The sequence below is a fragment of the Camelus bactrianus genome, chromosome 1, assembly GCF_048773025.1.
Source record: "Camelus bactrianus isolate YW-2024 breed Bactrian camel chromosome 1, ASM4877302v1, whole genome shotgun sequence".
Lineage (NCBI taxonomy): Eukaryota > Metazoa > Chordata > Mammalia > Artiodactyla > Camelidae > Camelus > Camelus bactrianus.
The window spans coordinates 90,723,006-90,740,276 of NC_133539.1; the positions used below are offsets into that span (position 1 = coordinate 90,723,006).

General features: G+C 35.5%; 1 protein-coding gene across 4 annotated transcripts in view; it reads right to left on the reverse strand.

Moving 5' to 3' along the window:
• The window catches only part of MLF1 (myeloid leukemia factor 1), a 36,461-nt gene extending 19,455 nt beyond the window's left edge, over positions 1 to 17,006 (reverse strand). For 3 of the 4 annotated variants that reach the window (XR_835067.3, XM_045514514.2, XM_010952038.3), the window contains exon 1: positions 16,821 to 17,006. Coding sequence is in view for 3 of the 4 variants with exons in the window: in XM_045514514.2 (XP_045370470.1) it covers positions 16,821 to 16,867 (47 nt within the window). In the remaining variant the exon portion in view is untranslated. The remainder of the gene's footprint in view (positions 1 to 16,820) is intronic. The other variant, XM_010952036.3, reaches the window with a different exon arrangement.
• Positions 17,007 to 17,271: the final 265 nt, after the last annotated feature.

Below are 17,271 nucleotides of genomic sequence, written 5' to 3' on the forward strand. Positions count from 1 at the left end.
ACAAGAGATTAGAGAACATAAACCTGAATTAGGACCAGCCAAAAGAGACTCTGAAAGCACCAGCTTCTGAAGAAGTATCCACTCCAATGGCAGCATTCTCTCTGCACTGATGGCCTGATTTGTAACTATTACTTCTTGTTACAATTCAAAGGGACGTTTGAAGTCCTTTATTAGACTACTAAATGATTACAAAGGGTTTTTTTAAGTAATCAATTTATGATCCATGTCAATGAAAACTTTCTGTTCTTGCTGTACCAAAGAAAGGCTGCTATTATACTTCCCCTCTCCCTCCCCTCGCCATGTTCCCGATACTCTTCCAGCTACTATTTCCTTTTCTTTAGTTCTTACAACCTTCCAACAGTCCCCTATGCTTGTGTCCTTTACTTCCTTGTAGCTCATTCCCTTTACTTCTTCTTAAATGCCTTTTTCCTTCCCTTTACCTCTGCATTAAAACTCCATGGATTCCCTTAACCTTCCAATTACTAATACCCAAAGGTTGTCCCTACCCCTTGAATTCTCAGCAGCATCTGTTAACTTCAGGGGCAGTGCACTGTTCTCAGCCTTGTTTGATAAATTTTTCCTTTAAATTCTCCCTTCCTTCTCACCCTTGACAGAGCTTCCTTAGCATGAGATAGGTTACTGGTGGGTCAAAATGTTGATACCGTATCCCTGGGGCAACAGCCAGGTGGGCCTGAACCCTCGAAAGCCCTGGGGCTGCTTACTTCCAGCTTCCATCAGTCTCTCCTTGTACCCCAAGGTGCTTTGCAAATGTTTTCTACTTGTGAATGATGTTAAAATGCTGAGAAGCACTGCCCTCTAAAGACTTAATTTCTCTGGACTTTACCTGGTCTTTTTTCTCCCCTCTGTGGATTCTTTCTATTAACTTGACCATGTTTCAAAGTCCCCAGAGGCACTCAGTAAAATGCAGATTCCTGACACATACACCAGGGATTTTTGAGTCAGTATTCTGGAGCGTGGCCCAGTAATCTGCATTCCAACAAGCCTTTCAAGAACCCTAATGCAGATGTTCTAAGGACCTCAAATGAATAAACATTAATCAATCCTCTTCAACCATTTTATCACGGACCTCTAGTTCAATTTTTGCTTGTTTTGATGCAAATGGTCTCCATTTATTTAACAAACATATACTGAATACCCATGTAAAAGGCACTGTGCCAGGCAGTGGGGACAGAGCCCTGACCAGGAAGTTGTAATACTTTCTGAAGTACTCAGAGTATAAATTGCAAATAATGATAAATTATTGAGCATTTGCCTACTTCTATCCAAGTAAGTCTTTGTGTTTACTGAAGTATAGTTGATTTACAATATTATATATTAGTTTCAGGTGTTTTAATTACCATAGTTTTGAAGTATAGTTTGAAGTCAAGGAGCATGATGCCTCCAGCTTTGTTCCTTTTCCTCAGGATTGCTTTGACTATTCAGGATTTTTGTGGTTCCATGTACATTTTAGGATTTGCTTTAGTTCTATGAAAAACGTTATGAGTATTTTGATAGGGATTACATTAAATCTGTAGATTGCTTTGGCTAGTATGGACATTTTAAAACTTTTATTCGTATCATCTTCAATTTCCTTCATCAATATCTTATAGTTTTCAGAGTATAGTTCTTTCACTTCCTTGATTAAGTTTATTCCTAGGTATTTTACTCTTTTAAATGTGATTTTAAATGGGATTGCTTTCTTGCTTTCTCTGACATTTCATTGTTATAGAAAAGCAACAGATTTCTATAAGTTAATCTTGTATCCTGCAACTTCATTGAATTCATTTATTCTAATAGTTTTTTGGTGGAGACGTTAGGGTTCTCTATATATTGTCCATGTCATCTGTAAACAGTGACAGTTTTACTTTTTCCCTTCCAATCTGGGAGACTTTTTCTTTTTTTTTCTTTTTCTTTTTCTTTTCTGATTGCTGTAGCTAGCCCTTCCATTACTATGTTAACTAGAAGTGGCAAGAGAAGGCTGTTCCTGATTTTAGAGGAAAAGCTTTTAGATTTTTACCATTGAGTAATGTTAGCTGTGGGTTTGTCATATATGGCCTTTATTATGTTGAGATACGTTCTCTGTATACCAACTTTGATGACAGCTTTTATTATGAATGGATATTGAGTTTTATCAAATGTTTCTTCAGCATCTAATGAGATAATCATGTGATTTTTATCTTTCCTTTTGTTAATGTGGCATATCACACTGATGGATTTGCAGATACTGAACCATTCTTGTATTCCTGGAATAAATCCCACTTGATCGTGGTGTATGATGCTTTTTATATAGTGTTGAATTCAGTTTGCTAATATTTTATTGCAGATTTTTGAATCTATATTGATCAGAAATATTGGCCTGTAATTCTTTTTATAGTGTCTTTGTCTAGTTCTGGTATCAGGGTGATAGTAGCCCATTAGAATGAGTTTGAGAGTGTTCCCCCCTCATTTTTTTTTTTTTTGAAATGGTTTGATAAGGATAGGTATTAGCTCTTCTTTATACATTTGGTAGAATTCCCCTGTGAAGCCATCTGATCCTGGACTTCTATTGGCTGGGAGTTTTTGATTACTAATTCAATTTCACTATTAATGATCAGTTTCTTCAGACTATCTACTTCTTCCTGATTCAGTCTCGGAGGTTTGTATGTCTTTAGAAAATATCCATTTCTTCTAGATGTCCAATTTGTTGGCATATAACTGTTTGTTGTATTATGATTTGTTTGTATCTGTGATACGCTTGTAGTTTCTCTTCTTTCAATCCTAAAAAATCATTTAACCTAACATTTCTAACATTGTCTTTTTCCTTAGCCAGCTTTTCTTCCTTATGTCTGTATTTCTGTTAAACACATAGTCATTATTCTCCAAGTCATCCAAATTCAAAACTTCAGGAACGAGCTGGCTGTTTGTTGGGTTTTTATCTGTCCTGTGTTAGCTCCAGGAGAGGAAAGGGTGAGGTCTGTTTCCATGGGAAGAATAAAGGAGATAGCAGGTCCTCTAGTTCAATCTCCCTCCATCAAGAAAAGTTGAGTTTGGTTTACTTCTGAATTACCATTAAATCTTTTTTTTTAAACAGTTCAGTGGCTTTTAGTATATTCACAATTGTGCAACCACTATTATTCCAGAACATTTTCATCACTTCAAAAAGAAATTCCATACCTGTTGGCAGTCTCCCGTCCTGTAGCCCTTGGCAGCCACAAACGTACTTTCTGCATTTGCATATTTTGGGCATTTCATGTACCATTGAATCTTTCATCTTATTATTTTCTTCCTGGATTCTAACATCTAGTAATTTGAATAACTTGGAGCAGTCATATGTCTAAATTATTTTACACTCAAATTGACACGACGGCTTATCTGGGCATAGAAATCTACATAATTTCCCCCTAGTATTTTGAAGACATTGCTTCATTATCTCCCTTATTTTTGCTTAAGTCTGATGACAATCTGGTTCTCATTATTTCTAAGAAATTTATAGTCTTCATAAGTTTATGATTTTTTAAAATATATTTTTATTATATTAAAATTACATTGTCATGGGTCCAAGTATAGAACTTTAAAAAAAGATCCTGTCAATCCTTAAATTTCCCTTTTCAATCAGAGTTCTAAGGATTTCAGCCTTTCTTTAGTTCTAGAAATTGTTCTTAAATTATTTTTTGGGGTGTGTATTTACTATTCTTTTTCTATCTGTCCCTTCCTTGTAGAAGTTTTAACCCTCTGTGATTTTTGTGCTGCATATTGAAAGAAATTTCTTGGCTTGGTTTCCCAGGTTACTAATACAGTCTTTGGTTGTGAACATTCTGCTTAACAGTTTTGTTTTGTTTTTTTAACTTTTAAGGTCAAATTTTAAATTTCTGTTTATCTCTGGTTAGTTGTTTTGTTTTGTTTTTTTAATGACTGCACTATCCTCTGACATCTCTGGAGCTCTTTCACATTTAGCCATATATTTAACATTTTTGACACTCTTCTTTCCTTAATATCCTAATATTAATAACTTGCCATGTGATATCATTTCTCTTCACTAAAGAACCTAAACATTTCTTGTTCTGCGGGTATGAATATTTGCAACAGGTTCTCTTAGTTTTATCAGAAAATAATTTATTTCACCCTTTATTCTTAAAGAATAGTTTCACAGATAAATCTAAGTTGTCAGGTTTTTTTTTCCCCCCTGCAGCGCTTTAAAAGTGTTTTATACTGTCTACTAGCCTCTGTTTTGTCTGGTGACAAGCCAAAGGTAATTCAAATTATTAGTCTCCTGTATACAGTTAATGTATTGTTTTCTTTTGTTTCAAGATTTTTCTTTTTATCTTTGGCTTTCAGAAGTTTGATTATGATGGATATATGCATAGTTTTCTTCATATTTATCCTTATCCATATTTATCCTTATCCATATTTCCAGCTTCTTGACTCTCTAAAGTTTTATCTTTCACCAAACTAATTTGGTGATTTTCATTATTATTTCAACTAATTTATATGCCTCATTCTCTTTATCCTCTTCTCCAACTACACCTATGTTAGATATTTTGATATTTTCCTACAAAAAATATTTTTATTTTTTTGTTTGTTTTCAGATTGATTTTTATTAACCTTCAAGTTCAGTGACTCTTTTCCTATGTCATCTCCATTCTACTGTTAAGCCCATCCAGTGAATATTTTCCTTAAAAATATTGTATTTTTCAGTTCTAGATTTTCTATTTGGTTGTCATCATTCTCTAGTACCTTCTCCAGAAAGTTGTTTTTGTATTTCATCCTGCCATTATAGTGTTATCTCCAAGAGGGTTGGTACACTGGATCTTTCGTGGCCACACTCCTGAAGGTAATGGAGTCTCCTGAAGATATTAATTACACTTTCTATAGTCTTTGTTTCATTAGCTTTGTTTCCTTAAATGTTGGTTCTTCTGTTTGGTGAGCATAGCTTCTGTCTTTCATGATGTTACTTTTCCTCAAATACGTGCAATTTTTTTACATATTTTGAACAAGATAAAGAAATTAATTTCAGAGCACAAATGCTTAAAAGTATTTCAAGTGACTTTATAGATATGAATTAGGAGGGAGAAGCTGTGCTTAGTTTGGCTCAGTATTTGAGATTTCCTATTTTCACATCCTCCCAAAACTCATTCAGTCCAAGGCCTAACAGACTACTCCACTGAAGCTAAGATTCTGGATTTAGGTTTTGCCAATTTTGGGCAATTAATTGAGAACTGGAAGGCAGAGGTGCAGCAGAGCCTATATGGATGACTACTTCTCTTTGTTGGTAAGCACAGTCACAGAGGTACGTAGTTTCTCTGTAGCAGTATTAGCAGAACCCTGAGTGTCTCATCACTAGAGCTTTATGGGTATTGGGGGACAGGCAAGTGAAATCCATTTTGCTTACATGCTAGCAGGTACACAACACTTTCGGAGCCAGGAGCAGCGGCAGCTTCCCGATTCAGTGACTCCTAACCCTGGAAGTGGAAGTTGCTCCCTCTGTGGTCTGAATCTGTGATATGACTTTGGGAGTCATTCCTGAAAGTTCAGTCTAGAATCTTGTTTCTTCAGCCATCACAGTGATTCTCTAAGCCATTTAATGCCCTGTAATAAATTGTTTTCTGCCTGTAATTGCTAGAGTAAATTTTGTTTCCCACAACCAAATATCAATGTAGGTGGGCAGGTATACGCTTATTTTTGTCAGCCTTAATTCCCATTCTAGGACTTCTGAATAAGATTGACTATTTCAACTACTTAATCATTTTTCTTTTAAGTACTCTTCACTATTTTTTCTACTTTCTTTTCTTTCCCTTAAAAAGGCATAGGTTACTGTTCTTGGGAGTAAAAGGGGAATTTTTTTAAAAATTCAAGTTAAAAACAATTGAAGTCTTGCTGATTGTGTTAGTCCTCTTTATAAAACAAAGACTACCTGAAAATAAAATAACATACAGAAAATATTGTTTGTCTTTTCTCCTAGATTAGAAGCTACTGGAAGAAAGGGAACGCATCTTGCTTGCTCTATCCATTGTACAAAATTATCTGGCCCACAGATGTTTCTGGATGGAACAATAACCAAAAAAGGATAGGAAAAGAGCCATGAAAGACTTTTCAGCACTTTAAAAGCATTTAAATGGAATATTATGCCATCTTTAAAATCTCCAGACAGATATTTATGTACTGATATGGAAGGATTAGCAGGATATAGAGTATACCACCTCCACTCATGTTAAAAAATCCATGCACAAATGCTTATAAATGTATAGAATATATCCCTAGGAGGCTATGCAGCAAAACGGTACAGTGGTTGCATTCTGAGAGGGTGAGTAGATGGCTGAGGGCCAAAGGTGAGAAAGGAGTCTTTTTTTTTTTGGTCTTAAAATAAGCTATTTTATTGATGTATAGCACACACAGAAAAGTGCACAGATCAATCTTAACTGTACAGCTCAATGAGTTTTCCATCTTACCCATTTTTAAGTGTATAGTTTACTGTTAATTATATCCATATTGTTGTGAGGCAGGTCTACTGTGCCTACTGTACTGTATGAGTTTTTGCCATAAACATGTATTACATATTTCAAAAACACACTTTTGAAAATGTAAAGCACTTTGATACTTTATAAAATAAAGTATTAACTGCCAGATGTTAGATGTTACTAAGTTTTATAGGTTTTTAAAAATTTTTTTATAAAGTTTCATGGTGCACTTGTAAATATGGAAAACTGAAATGGGAAAAAAATTCTGCAATTCCAAATTCAATGTAAATATTCAGTTTGGGCTGTATAAATGTGTTTTTTTTTCATAATAGTTAAAAAAAAAGCTTATTTCTTGGCAATTCCCACTAACATGCTGTAAAATAAAGTATGCCATTTTATCTCTGTGAAAATCCTAAAGATTCTCAAATTTTGGTATTCATGGTAACATGCTACAAAGTTTTATGTTTTAATAAATTAGTATTTCTCAGGTGTTTCTAATTAGGCATTAGTTTTCAAAATATGCTAAGACAGAAGGTGTACTCCAAAAACTCTGTGTAGTTCTGATGTCTTATTGCCTTAAACTTGAATATAATTTCTGAAAATTGAATGCAGAAATTTGCTATCTAGAATGTTTCAAATCATTAAATTGATTCTACCATAAATGGCGTAATGGTGAGTGTTTTAAACTTATCTAAAGGATTTATTCTTTTTGTTTAAACTACTATGGTTAACTAAATTATTAAATTATTGCTTTGCATTTCAGAAGCAATATCTCAGCAGTGAAGTTTTACTAAAAATAAAGAACTAGGTGTCAATATTTCCAGGAATTATAATCTAGTCTTCTACTCAGAAAGCAGTGCCATTTCCCAGGTACCTCTGATGATACTACAAAGTATTAAAGTGAAAAAACGAAAAGGTGAGTATTCTCTAAATAAATCTAATAAGGAGTCTGTTTATGAGAGTGTTTCCAGATGGTTTTGCTCTACAGATCTTGGGCAGTATGAACTGTTTTAAAGGAAACTGTTAAGTAGAAAAAGAAATGTATTCACGACTGACACCAGGTCCTCTGCATTCCTGACCGGCACAATAATGTTCAACCACCTCTGCATTAGGACCACTGCTGGTCTGGATAATTGATCCAGATTCTAAAAATTTGTAACACATCAGTACTCTTACTTCATGTGTTCTCCTGCCGTCACTCTTGTCCTTCACATACCATCCACCAGGGGACACTGCTTTGACTACTTTCTAGCCTCCTTTCTGTTGACAAATTTTATGCAAAGTCACAAAGAGAAAGAGCTCTTCAGCATGTGCAGGCTGAGGATGCTCTTCATGCAACAGAATACAAAAATTTCAACAGGAATCCAAAAATTAAACTATTCTTAACCAAATTAGTAACTGAGTCTCTCAGAATGAAGAAAATATTTAGTTGAATGATCAGCATTATCTACAGAAATGTACTAAATTCACTTAGGAAATATGATAAAATGAAGACACTAGAGCATTAGGTTTATTTACATATTACTCATATTTCCTCCTTTCCAACTAAAAACAGACTAACATATTAAGGATTAATCAAGTAAAGATATTATACATAAAATGCAGAAAAATATTATACATACAATGCAGAAAAATATTATAAATAAGATCATTTTCCCATGAATTTTTATAGGATTTTTAGTTTTGAATTTTTGTCTGATTGATAGGAGTGATTGGCATGGAAAACTTAACAGACTACTATTCCTAGATTTGCCACCTATTAAAAGTTTGAAATCACTATTTTAGCAGAATAATAGGCAACCAGCACTATGAAGAAGTTGTGACAATTTAAAAATTAAATGGGTCAGTAGTTTTACACTTTCCCAAATCAAGACCTGAAGATCAGAGGTTAGTTTCAATTAAGGAATCAGAATTTGGTGTATACATCTCCCTAGTTTTACTTAAAGAGACAGAGTTTCAAGTAGTTGTAAAACCCATAAATGAGTTGTCTTAAGAATTTCTAATTTTTATTTCAAAAACCAGATTATTCCAAAGTATTTCCTAGTTAGATGATACTCAGTGCCAGATGATACCAAGAAACTGAAACTACTGTTAATTTTGTTACTTGTACAAATGGCATTATGGTAATGTAAGAAGACAATATTTTTCAGAGATGTATTTAGCAATACATATAAGTGAGATGAGAGGAAGTCTGGAATTTGCTTTAAGACATTTTGAAGACAGCAGCAGCAATAGAGATGAGTAAAGCAGCTGTAAATTTTGAAATTCTGGGTGATGAGGACACAGTATTGTTATACTGCACTACTTTTGTAGTATATATTTTAAACATTTCATAATAAAAATCTTTAAGGAATAAAAAAAGGAATAGAACTATGTAGAGTTAAAGGATTTCATACCATCTGATGTTTTAGAATGGATGATTCAAGAGAGAGTCCTTTTGCTTAGATCCCCATACTCACTGGACACTTAGAGCTTAGAATACAGGTCCAAATGTGGAGGAAAAAAGTGTTCACTCTCATTAATATGCAGTTACTTAAGAAAACCAGTCAACTTTCCTTTTAGAGATGTCAATGAGAGTCAAATGCAATGAAGAAAGATACTTCAGGGAATACAAGTTTTCTTCAGTGAATAAATGAGTATTAAACAGCTATTATTTTCCTATAGAAACAGAACACTTAATGAGATTTATTTTTCTGATTGCATTATACTTGGGCTAAAAATTCAACAACTAACTGTGGCTCGTTAAAATGTTGCCCAGGTTTCTCTTTATTTAAATAGGAGTAGGTATATTTATATGTACAGCAAATGCTAAAAAAAAATCTTACTTTTTTGGATGACATGAACAAAAGACTGTCTGTTGGAAAAAGCATTAAGACAAAAGTGGGCTCCCAGTCTGGCTTTTGCACCTGTCTGAGCCATTCAGGGAGAAATCTGGCTGAACCCCAGACTGAGTTCAACTCATGTCTACCCAAAACAGCAGCTGCTTGGAGATAACACTTTAAGATTTCTCTCGTTCAAGCTTGAATTTTTAACAACGCCAAAGTCTCTTGTGGTAGCAAGAAGCTGTGTTAATATTTCAAAAATTAAGCTAATACATAGCTTGTTTTATAAAATATAAAAAGAAGAGTTATTATATTTTTCTATCTATTCATATTGTTCTCTTTCAAAAATGAATGTTTCATTCTTCTAGGAAAATAAATTAGAAAATATAACGATGCTTTACAAAGTTCATATCCTATAAACTGGTCATTTTGTGTACATAAACTACTCTAAAGTAATAATTTGAAATGTGGTTAAAGATTTATCTGAAAAATATTCTTTTCACTTCGACAGGATGTAATATTTTGCAGCTACTAAATTCATGCTTTAAAGAATATCTAAAGATTAGGAAAATGTTTACGGTATGTGTTGAGGAAAAACTGTATTTATAACCATAAAGCTTGGTTTCAATTTTGAAAAAAATTTCATATCTAGAAAATAGAAACAAAATACACCAAAATAATGATAGTATCTAAAATCTTGGGTTGCATGATTTCCTTCACCAAATTTTCTATAGTTTACAGATTTCCCATGAGAATGCATTTTCATTGAATAAATGAGGAAAAATTTACTTATACTATTATGATGACCATACTATCTCTTACAAGATTGCTGACGCAAACCACAATCAAACAGAATGAAACTTGGCACCAAACACATTTTTTCCACTCCATATTATTTACCTATCAGAAGCTAGGAAATACCTTCCCCCACAAAAAGCCTTAACTCCTAGATTGATTTTGGGTCTCCTGGGAATATCAACATACAGTTTTTTTTTTTTAAGAGGCTGATAATATTTCACTTAAGAATAAGTTCCTGTTTTTAAGACTCTCTCAAATACATATTATATATATATTTTTCCCAGAGTTACAATTTTACTAGCCTGTACAAGAATATAGATACTTGTGCTTCTAAGTAAAAAAGGTTAATGCTACTTTTATTTCTTTCTTTTAAACATTTTTTATTGATTTATAATCATTTTACAATGTTGTGTCAAATCCCAGTGTTCAGCACAATTTTTCAGTCATTCATGAACATATACACACTGTCACATTTTTTTCTCTGTGAGTTATCATAACATTTTGTGTATATTTCCCTGTGCTATACGGTATAATCTTGTTTATCTATTCTACAATTTTGAAATCCCAGTCTATCCCTTCCCACCCTCCACCCCCCTGGCAACCACAAGTCTGTATTCTCTGTCTATGAGTCTATTTCTGTCCTGTATTTACGCTTTTTGTTTGTTTGTTTGTTTGTTTATTTTTGTTTTTGTTTTTTAGATTCCACATACGAGCGATCTCATATGGTATTTTTCTTTCTCTTTCTGGCTTACTTCTCTTAGAATGACATTCTCCAGGAGCATCCATGTTGCTGCAAATGGCATTATGTTGTCGGTTTTTATGGCTGAGTAGTATTCCATTGTATAAATATACCACTTCTGCTTTATCCAGTCACCTGTTGATGGACATTTAGGCTGTTTCCATGTTTTGGCTATTGTAAATAGTGCTGCTATGAACATTGGGGTGCAGGTGTCATCCTGAAGTAGATTTCCTTCTGGATACAAGCCCAGGAGTGGGATTCCTGGGTCAAATGGTAAGTCTATTCCTAGTCTTTTGAGGAATCTCCACACTGTTTTCCATAGTGGCTGCACCAAACTGCATTCCCACCAGCAGTGTAGGAGGGTTCCCCTTTCTCCACAGCCTCTCCAGCATTTGTCATTTGTGGATTTTTGAATGACGGCCATTCTGACTGGTGTGAGGTGATACCTCATTGTAGTTTTGATTTGCATTTCTCTGATAATTAGTGATATTGAGCATTTTTTTCATGTGCCTTTTGATCATTTGTATGTCTTCCTTGGAGAATTGCTTGTTAGGTCTTCTGCCCATTTTTGGATTGGGTTGTTTTTTTTTTTCTTATTGAGTCATATGAGCTGCTTATATATTCTGGAGATCAAGCCTTTGTCGGTTTCATTTGCAAAGATTTTCTCCCATTCCGTAGGTTGTCTTCTTGTTTTACTTCTGGTTTCCTTTGCTGTGCAGAAGCCTGTAAGTTTCATTAGGTCCCATTTGTTTATTCTTGCTTTTATTTCTTCTAGGAGAAAATTTTTGAAATGTATGTCAGATAATGTTTTGCCTATGTTTTCCTCTAGGAAGTTTATTGTATCTTGTCTTATGTTTAAGTCTTTGATCCTTTTGAGTTGATTTTTGTACATGGTGTAGGGGAGTGTTCTAGCTTCATTGTTTTACATGCTGCTGTCCAGTTTTCCCAACACCATTTGCTGAAGAGACTGTCTTTATTCCATTGTATATTCTTGCCTCCTTTGTCGAAGATTAGTTGACCAAAAGTTTGTGGGTTCATTTCTTGGCTCTCTATTCTGTTTCATTGGTCTATATGTCTGTTTTTGTACCAATACCATGCTGTCTTGATGACTGTAGCTCTACAGTATTGCCTGAAGTCTGGGAGAGTTATTCCTCCAGCCTCTTTCTTTCTCTTCAGTAATGCTTTGGCAATTCTAGGTCTTTGATAGTTCCATATAAATTTTATTATGATTTGTTCTAGTTCTGTGAAATATGTCCTGGGTAATTTGATAGGGATTGCATTAAATCTGTAGATTGCCTTGGGCAGTGTGACCATTTTAACAATATTGATTCTTCCAATCCAAGAGCGTGGGATATCTTTCCATTTTTTAAAGTCTTCTTTAATTTCCTTCCTCAATGGTTTATAGTTTTCTGTGTACAATTCTTTCACCTCCTTGGTTAGATTTATTCCCAGATATTTTATTACTTTGGGTGCTATTTTAAAGGGGATTGTTTCTTTACTTTCTTTTTCTGTTGATTCATGGTTAGTGTAAAGAAATGCAACTGATTTATGCTACTCTTTATTATGCAGGGTCTCAGATAATTGACATAGCAGTCCCATCCATCAAGGGAAACTCCTTCCTTCCACTACACATGATAGTAGCATAAGCAGATTGTTATGACTCTCTTGATCATAAAGTAATGTTCCTTAGTTTCAATGAGGTATGTGGGTCCATAAAGAAAATACATCAGATGATTTAAGTTTTGACACTAGAAATAATACAACATTCACAAGAGAATCTTTAGGGCATGGGCCTTGACTTCTACAAATTTCTAAGAGACCACAGGGCTAGGCATATAGTAGAAAACGAAGAAATACTTGAAGAATGAATTACATTTCCATAGGCAATTTTATTTTCCTGCCGTTTAGAAGCACAGTTTACAGTGGTGGTATGGCAAAAGGCTTTGATGTTAAAAGAGTTGTAGGAGTGACTATGGCTTCTTCCCATTCTGTAAGTACAGATGGTACCAAATGGCATTCCCTGACCCAGCAACTACGTCATAATCATGTTGTGCTCCCTGGCTCCTAACTCAAGTTTGTACCTAACAAATCAAAGATGCCCCAAATGAACAGCCTAGCTTATCTAATAAGGTGATTTTATTTTATTTCCTGCCATGGCAATATTCTCACTCAAGAAAATGACTATCTCAGTCAATGCCTATCTTATATGTGGAATGCATTACATTCACTTTCATCTCAGCGAATTGGTCAAAGCAGTATCCTCCCACTACTTCCAAAGAGCAAAGTAAATAAATTTTAAAAATTAAAAACAGAATTATAGACATGTAAATGTTAGCCCCTGATGAAAGCAAGGAGATTAAAAAAAGTAACATCCTGTGAATATATGCAGGGTTTCTTTAACAACCATATTGTGGTCATCACAATATGGCGCCCATATGGAGAGTTTGGGTGGCTTAAAGGAATGTTAACAATTTATGATGAAGAATAAGGCTGATTTGCCAACCTGTTTCTGAGTCTTTATAACAGCTGATAAGTGGTAACACAGCTATTCTTTGTAGACTTGCATGATCAGGATTTCATTTCTATAACTCAGAAGATTCAAAGTTTATGTTTCTGTACAACGTAGAAATTTCTAGGTTATACTACATATACGTAAACTTTTATATTTAATAATCAGTTTTTTAGGGTATAGGATAGATGTCCAAACCATTTTAACCTCAAATTAATTTTCCTATCCATCCATCCATATTTCTGTTCTTAAGCAAATACAAATCAGAGGAGAAAGTAGTATTCTTGAGGGAAAGCTGCATGCCAGGAAGTGCTAGCTTTTAGTCTTAGTGCTTTTAACCAAATTACAAGTATTATTTATTTTAAAAGATATATATGAAGGTATACTGTGAGGCAATTTTCACTGATAAAACTTCAGCTCTGAAACATATTATGATACATCAAAAAGTCTCAAATACATAATAAAACACCAAACTTTAAAATATCACTTTTAAAGTTTCCCTTTACTTTTCTGATAAAATATTTAACATGTACTGTTACAGGAAGATGAACATTGAAAGTGAATATATTTGAATTCAAAGCTACAGATTTTGTTTTAAAATCCTTAGTGTTTAACAATTTGACCACTGTATTTACCCAGTCTTTACTTTTTGAAAAATTCAAATTTTATGTCCAAGAAGTATAAATTTTTTGTCTGCCACTTTTGATGAATTAGCAAATTGGTAGTGTGTGCTTGTTATTGATAACCCTGATTCTGAGCTAATGAATTATTTAGAAAATGGTAGCATTTAAATTAGAAAGTGCCAACATCAACAATAGCACCCTTTGAATGTAAATACAGATCTTCCTCAACTTACGATGGGGTCATGTCCTGATAACTCCATCATAAGTTGAAAATAACTGTACATCAAAAATGTACTTAATACACCTCATCTACCAAACATCATAGCTTAGCCTAGTGTACCTTAAATGTGCCCAGAACACATTAGCCTACAGTTGGCCAAAATTCTCTAAAACAAAGCCTATTTTGCAATAAAGTACTGAACACCTTATGCAATTTCTGTACTAAAAGTGAAAAACAATGGTTGTGAGTGGATGGGTTGTTCACCCTAGTGACAGCGTGGCTGACTGAGCTGGCTTGCTGCCTCTGCCCACTTCATAGGAGAGCATTCTACCACGTATCACTAGTCTGGGAAAAGACTGAAATTCAAAATTTAAAGTATGGTTTCTACTGAATATGTATTGTTTTCACACCACTGCAAAGTTGAAAAATCTTAAGTGGAACCATTGTAAATTGGGGACCAGCTGATTACTTTCAGCAATCCAGCAATCAACTAAATACCACATCAACTACAAACAGAGTAAACGACATCAGACTGTTATTAAACATTACTTACTGAATACTTTCTACATGTCAGACATTAAAATAGCCACTAGGGACCAGACCCAAAATGTTAGCAATTGGGATATTTATATAAAAGATGATAAGCATGGAACCTTTCTGTGTTCCTTAAGGTTAGTTGATGATTTAATAAGGAACCTGTCATCGTTATGAATTCCTTATGTTAAGTAATGGATACTCATTTTGTTTGGGGTTCGGGTAACAGGAGTGGGACAAATGACAGATTACTAAACTCATATTCTCTTTCTCCATTACCTCCCCTAATTACATTTATTCTCTATATTATTAATTGTGAAGCAAAAAAATTATAAGTATAAATTAGTTTTATAAAGTTAATTACAATAATTTTATCCCAAATTTTTATGACATGGCTGCCTGCATTTGAAGAAGGCCACAGAGTGATGACTGAAAGACCTACTGACATGTAACTGGTGGTCCTATCTGTCCTAAGCTCAGGGCAAGAGTGTCCTTTGATGTATGCCTACTATTTGTGGTCTGTTACTATTTCTGACCCAGACTCTTGGGTTCATTGCCTTTGCTCAGAAATAGTCACCCAAGAGTTTAAATTACACTTCTGCTTGACATTTTAAAGAAGGTACTGATTATACATTCACGGTTAAGGTCATTGCTCTTTATGACATAATCAAGGACAATACAACTCAAAAGCTTTGTCATAATCTTCTTAACTGTCACCCATTGTACTGATGTCACAATTACATAAGAACCACCTCAACAGCTCATTTACTCTATGGATATATTTAGTCCCTACTCTCAGAGGGTTTTAAAGAGGAAATCATAATATACAATTTGAAATTTGTTAAAACGACACTGATCATAAACGTCCCAACCACTCCTAAACAAGTTAACTAAAACAGTATAATAAATTTGCCTGAGTCCGTATACCCCTTAATTATAATGAATAACCTTTAGAGTAAAAAGTTAATCATTTAATTTTTCTACATTAATCATTTCATCTTTTGTTCTGTTAATTTCTTTTCAATTATTACTTTTACATTTTGTTTTAATATAGTACTAACACATTTAAGCCAATATAATATTTTCCTTCAAAAGCAAACAAAAATCTACATAGTAAACTTAATATTTTAACCTTTTAAAAAATGGTCTCCAAGTTGCATAAAGAATAGAAGTGATCAAAATAAATTAAGACAGCAAGTCGAAATTCAAACTGGCAAAACACATGGGCAAAAAAGTAACACAATTTTTCCTGTTTTAGGGATCCAACTAGATTGTGTTCTTTTACATAATCGCTAGAGGAAGAACTAAAAAAAGACAAAACCCAGAAAATGAGATCATAATGCCACTAGTTTCTGGATGCCTTCGTTTTAAGGCACCACATTATTTCACTTGGAACCGTTTACAGGGGTTGGCACTTGTTTACCTGAGGTGGTAAATGCACCCTCTCTCTGCTTCCCTGCCCTACTTTTGACAGAAAGAAGAGTCCCTTTCCAAACAAGGCTACCTTTGTAACAAAGTAAGCAAACAAAACAGTGTACCTGGCAACTTCCAACCACTTCGAGGGGAGAGACAGCACAACTCTAACTTAATATTCTTATAAACAAGTATAATGGACAATACTGTTTTTAAAACGCTTCCCTTTTCGAAGACTTGTCCTCTACTAAGTATTCCCTACCCCTCATTTGAAATTGAAACAAGCGTGGGTCCTGTGAGCATAATCCTCACCAGACGGTCCACCGAGAGGGCAGTTTCGTCACAAGCAACGCCTTTGCAGCTGTGAAGACTGGACTCCCGAACGCAGGAAGCGTGGGGGTGGGGGGTGCGCAGTACCTGAAGTCGCGCCAGGTTGAGAGCAGCCCACACCCGGGTTTGTTGGGGAGGGGGGCCTGCTCGACTGCCCCCCACCCCCACCTCACGCCCCCGAATCCTTCTCTCCTCTCCTCGCCCTGACATCCCACTAAACCCTCTTCTCCCTTCCCTCTCATGTCCCCATGTCTTCCTCTCCCTCAAGCTGCCTCCGGTAGTCACCCGAATTCCGTCTCGCCGTCTGTCGAGTTTTAACTCGCTCTTTTCCCTTAACAGCTCCGCTCAAGATCCCTGAATTCCCTCGCGGCCGCGGGGTCCCGGGCCCCGACACTCACGAGAAGAAGGGATCATCCTCAAAGCTGCTGCTCAGCATCCCGAACATCCTGGCTCCGTGTCGGGCGGCTGCGGACGCGGACAGATTGGAAAACGATGTCACTTGCCGCGGCCGCGACCCCAGCCAGCCTCCGCAGCACTGTCAACGCTTCCCTCCCGGCCGCGACGGCCGAGCCGGCTGGGAAAGGCGGTGCCTGGCGGAGAGCGGCTTTCCCATTGGGCGCTGGTCCCGTAACGTCACCAAGATGAGGCGGGGAACAATGTGCCGCTGCCGTGGCAACCGCGATCAACACAGTGGAGGCTTAAGGTTTGGCCTCGCTCCAGCCAGGCAAACCACCGTGAAGTCTCCTGCAGGACGAGATAGCCTGTTCTCTGGGCTGCAGGAACACAAAAATTAGTCTACCCTCTATGTGACCTTGGGCAAATCGCCCTGGGCTTCGAATCCCAAGTCTC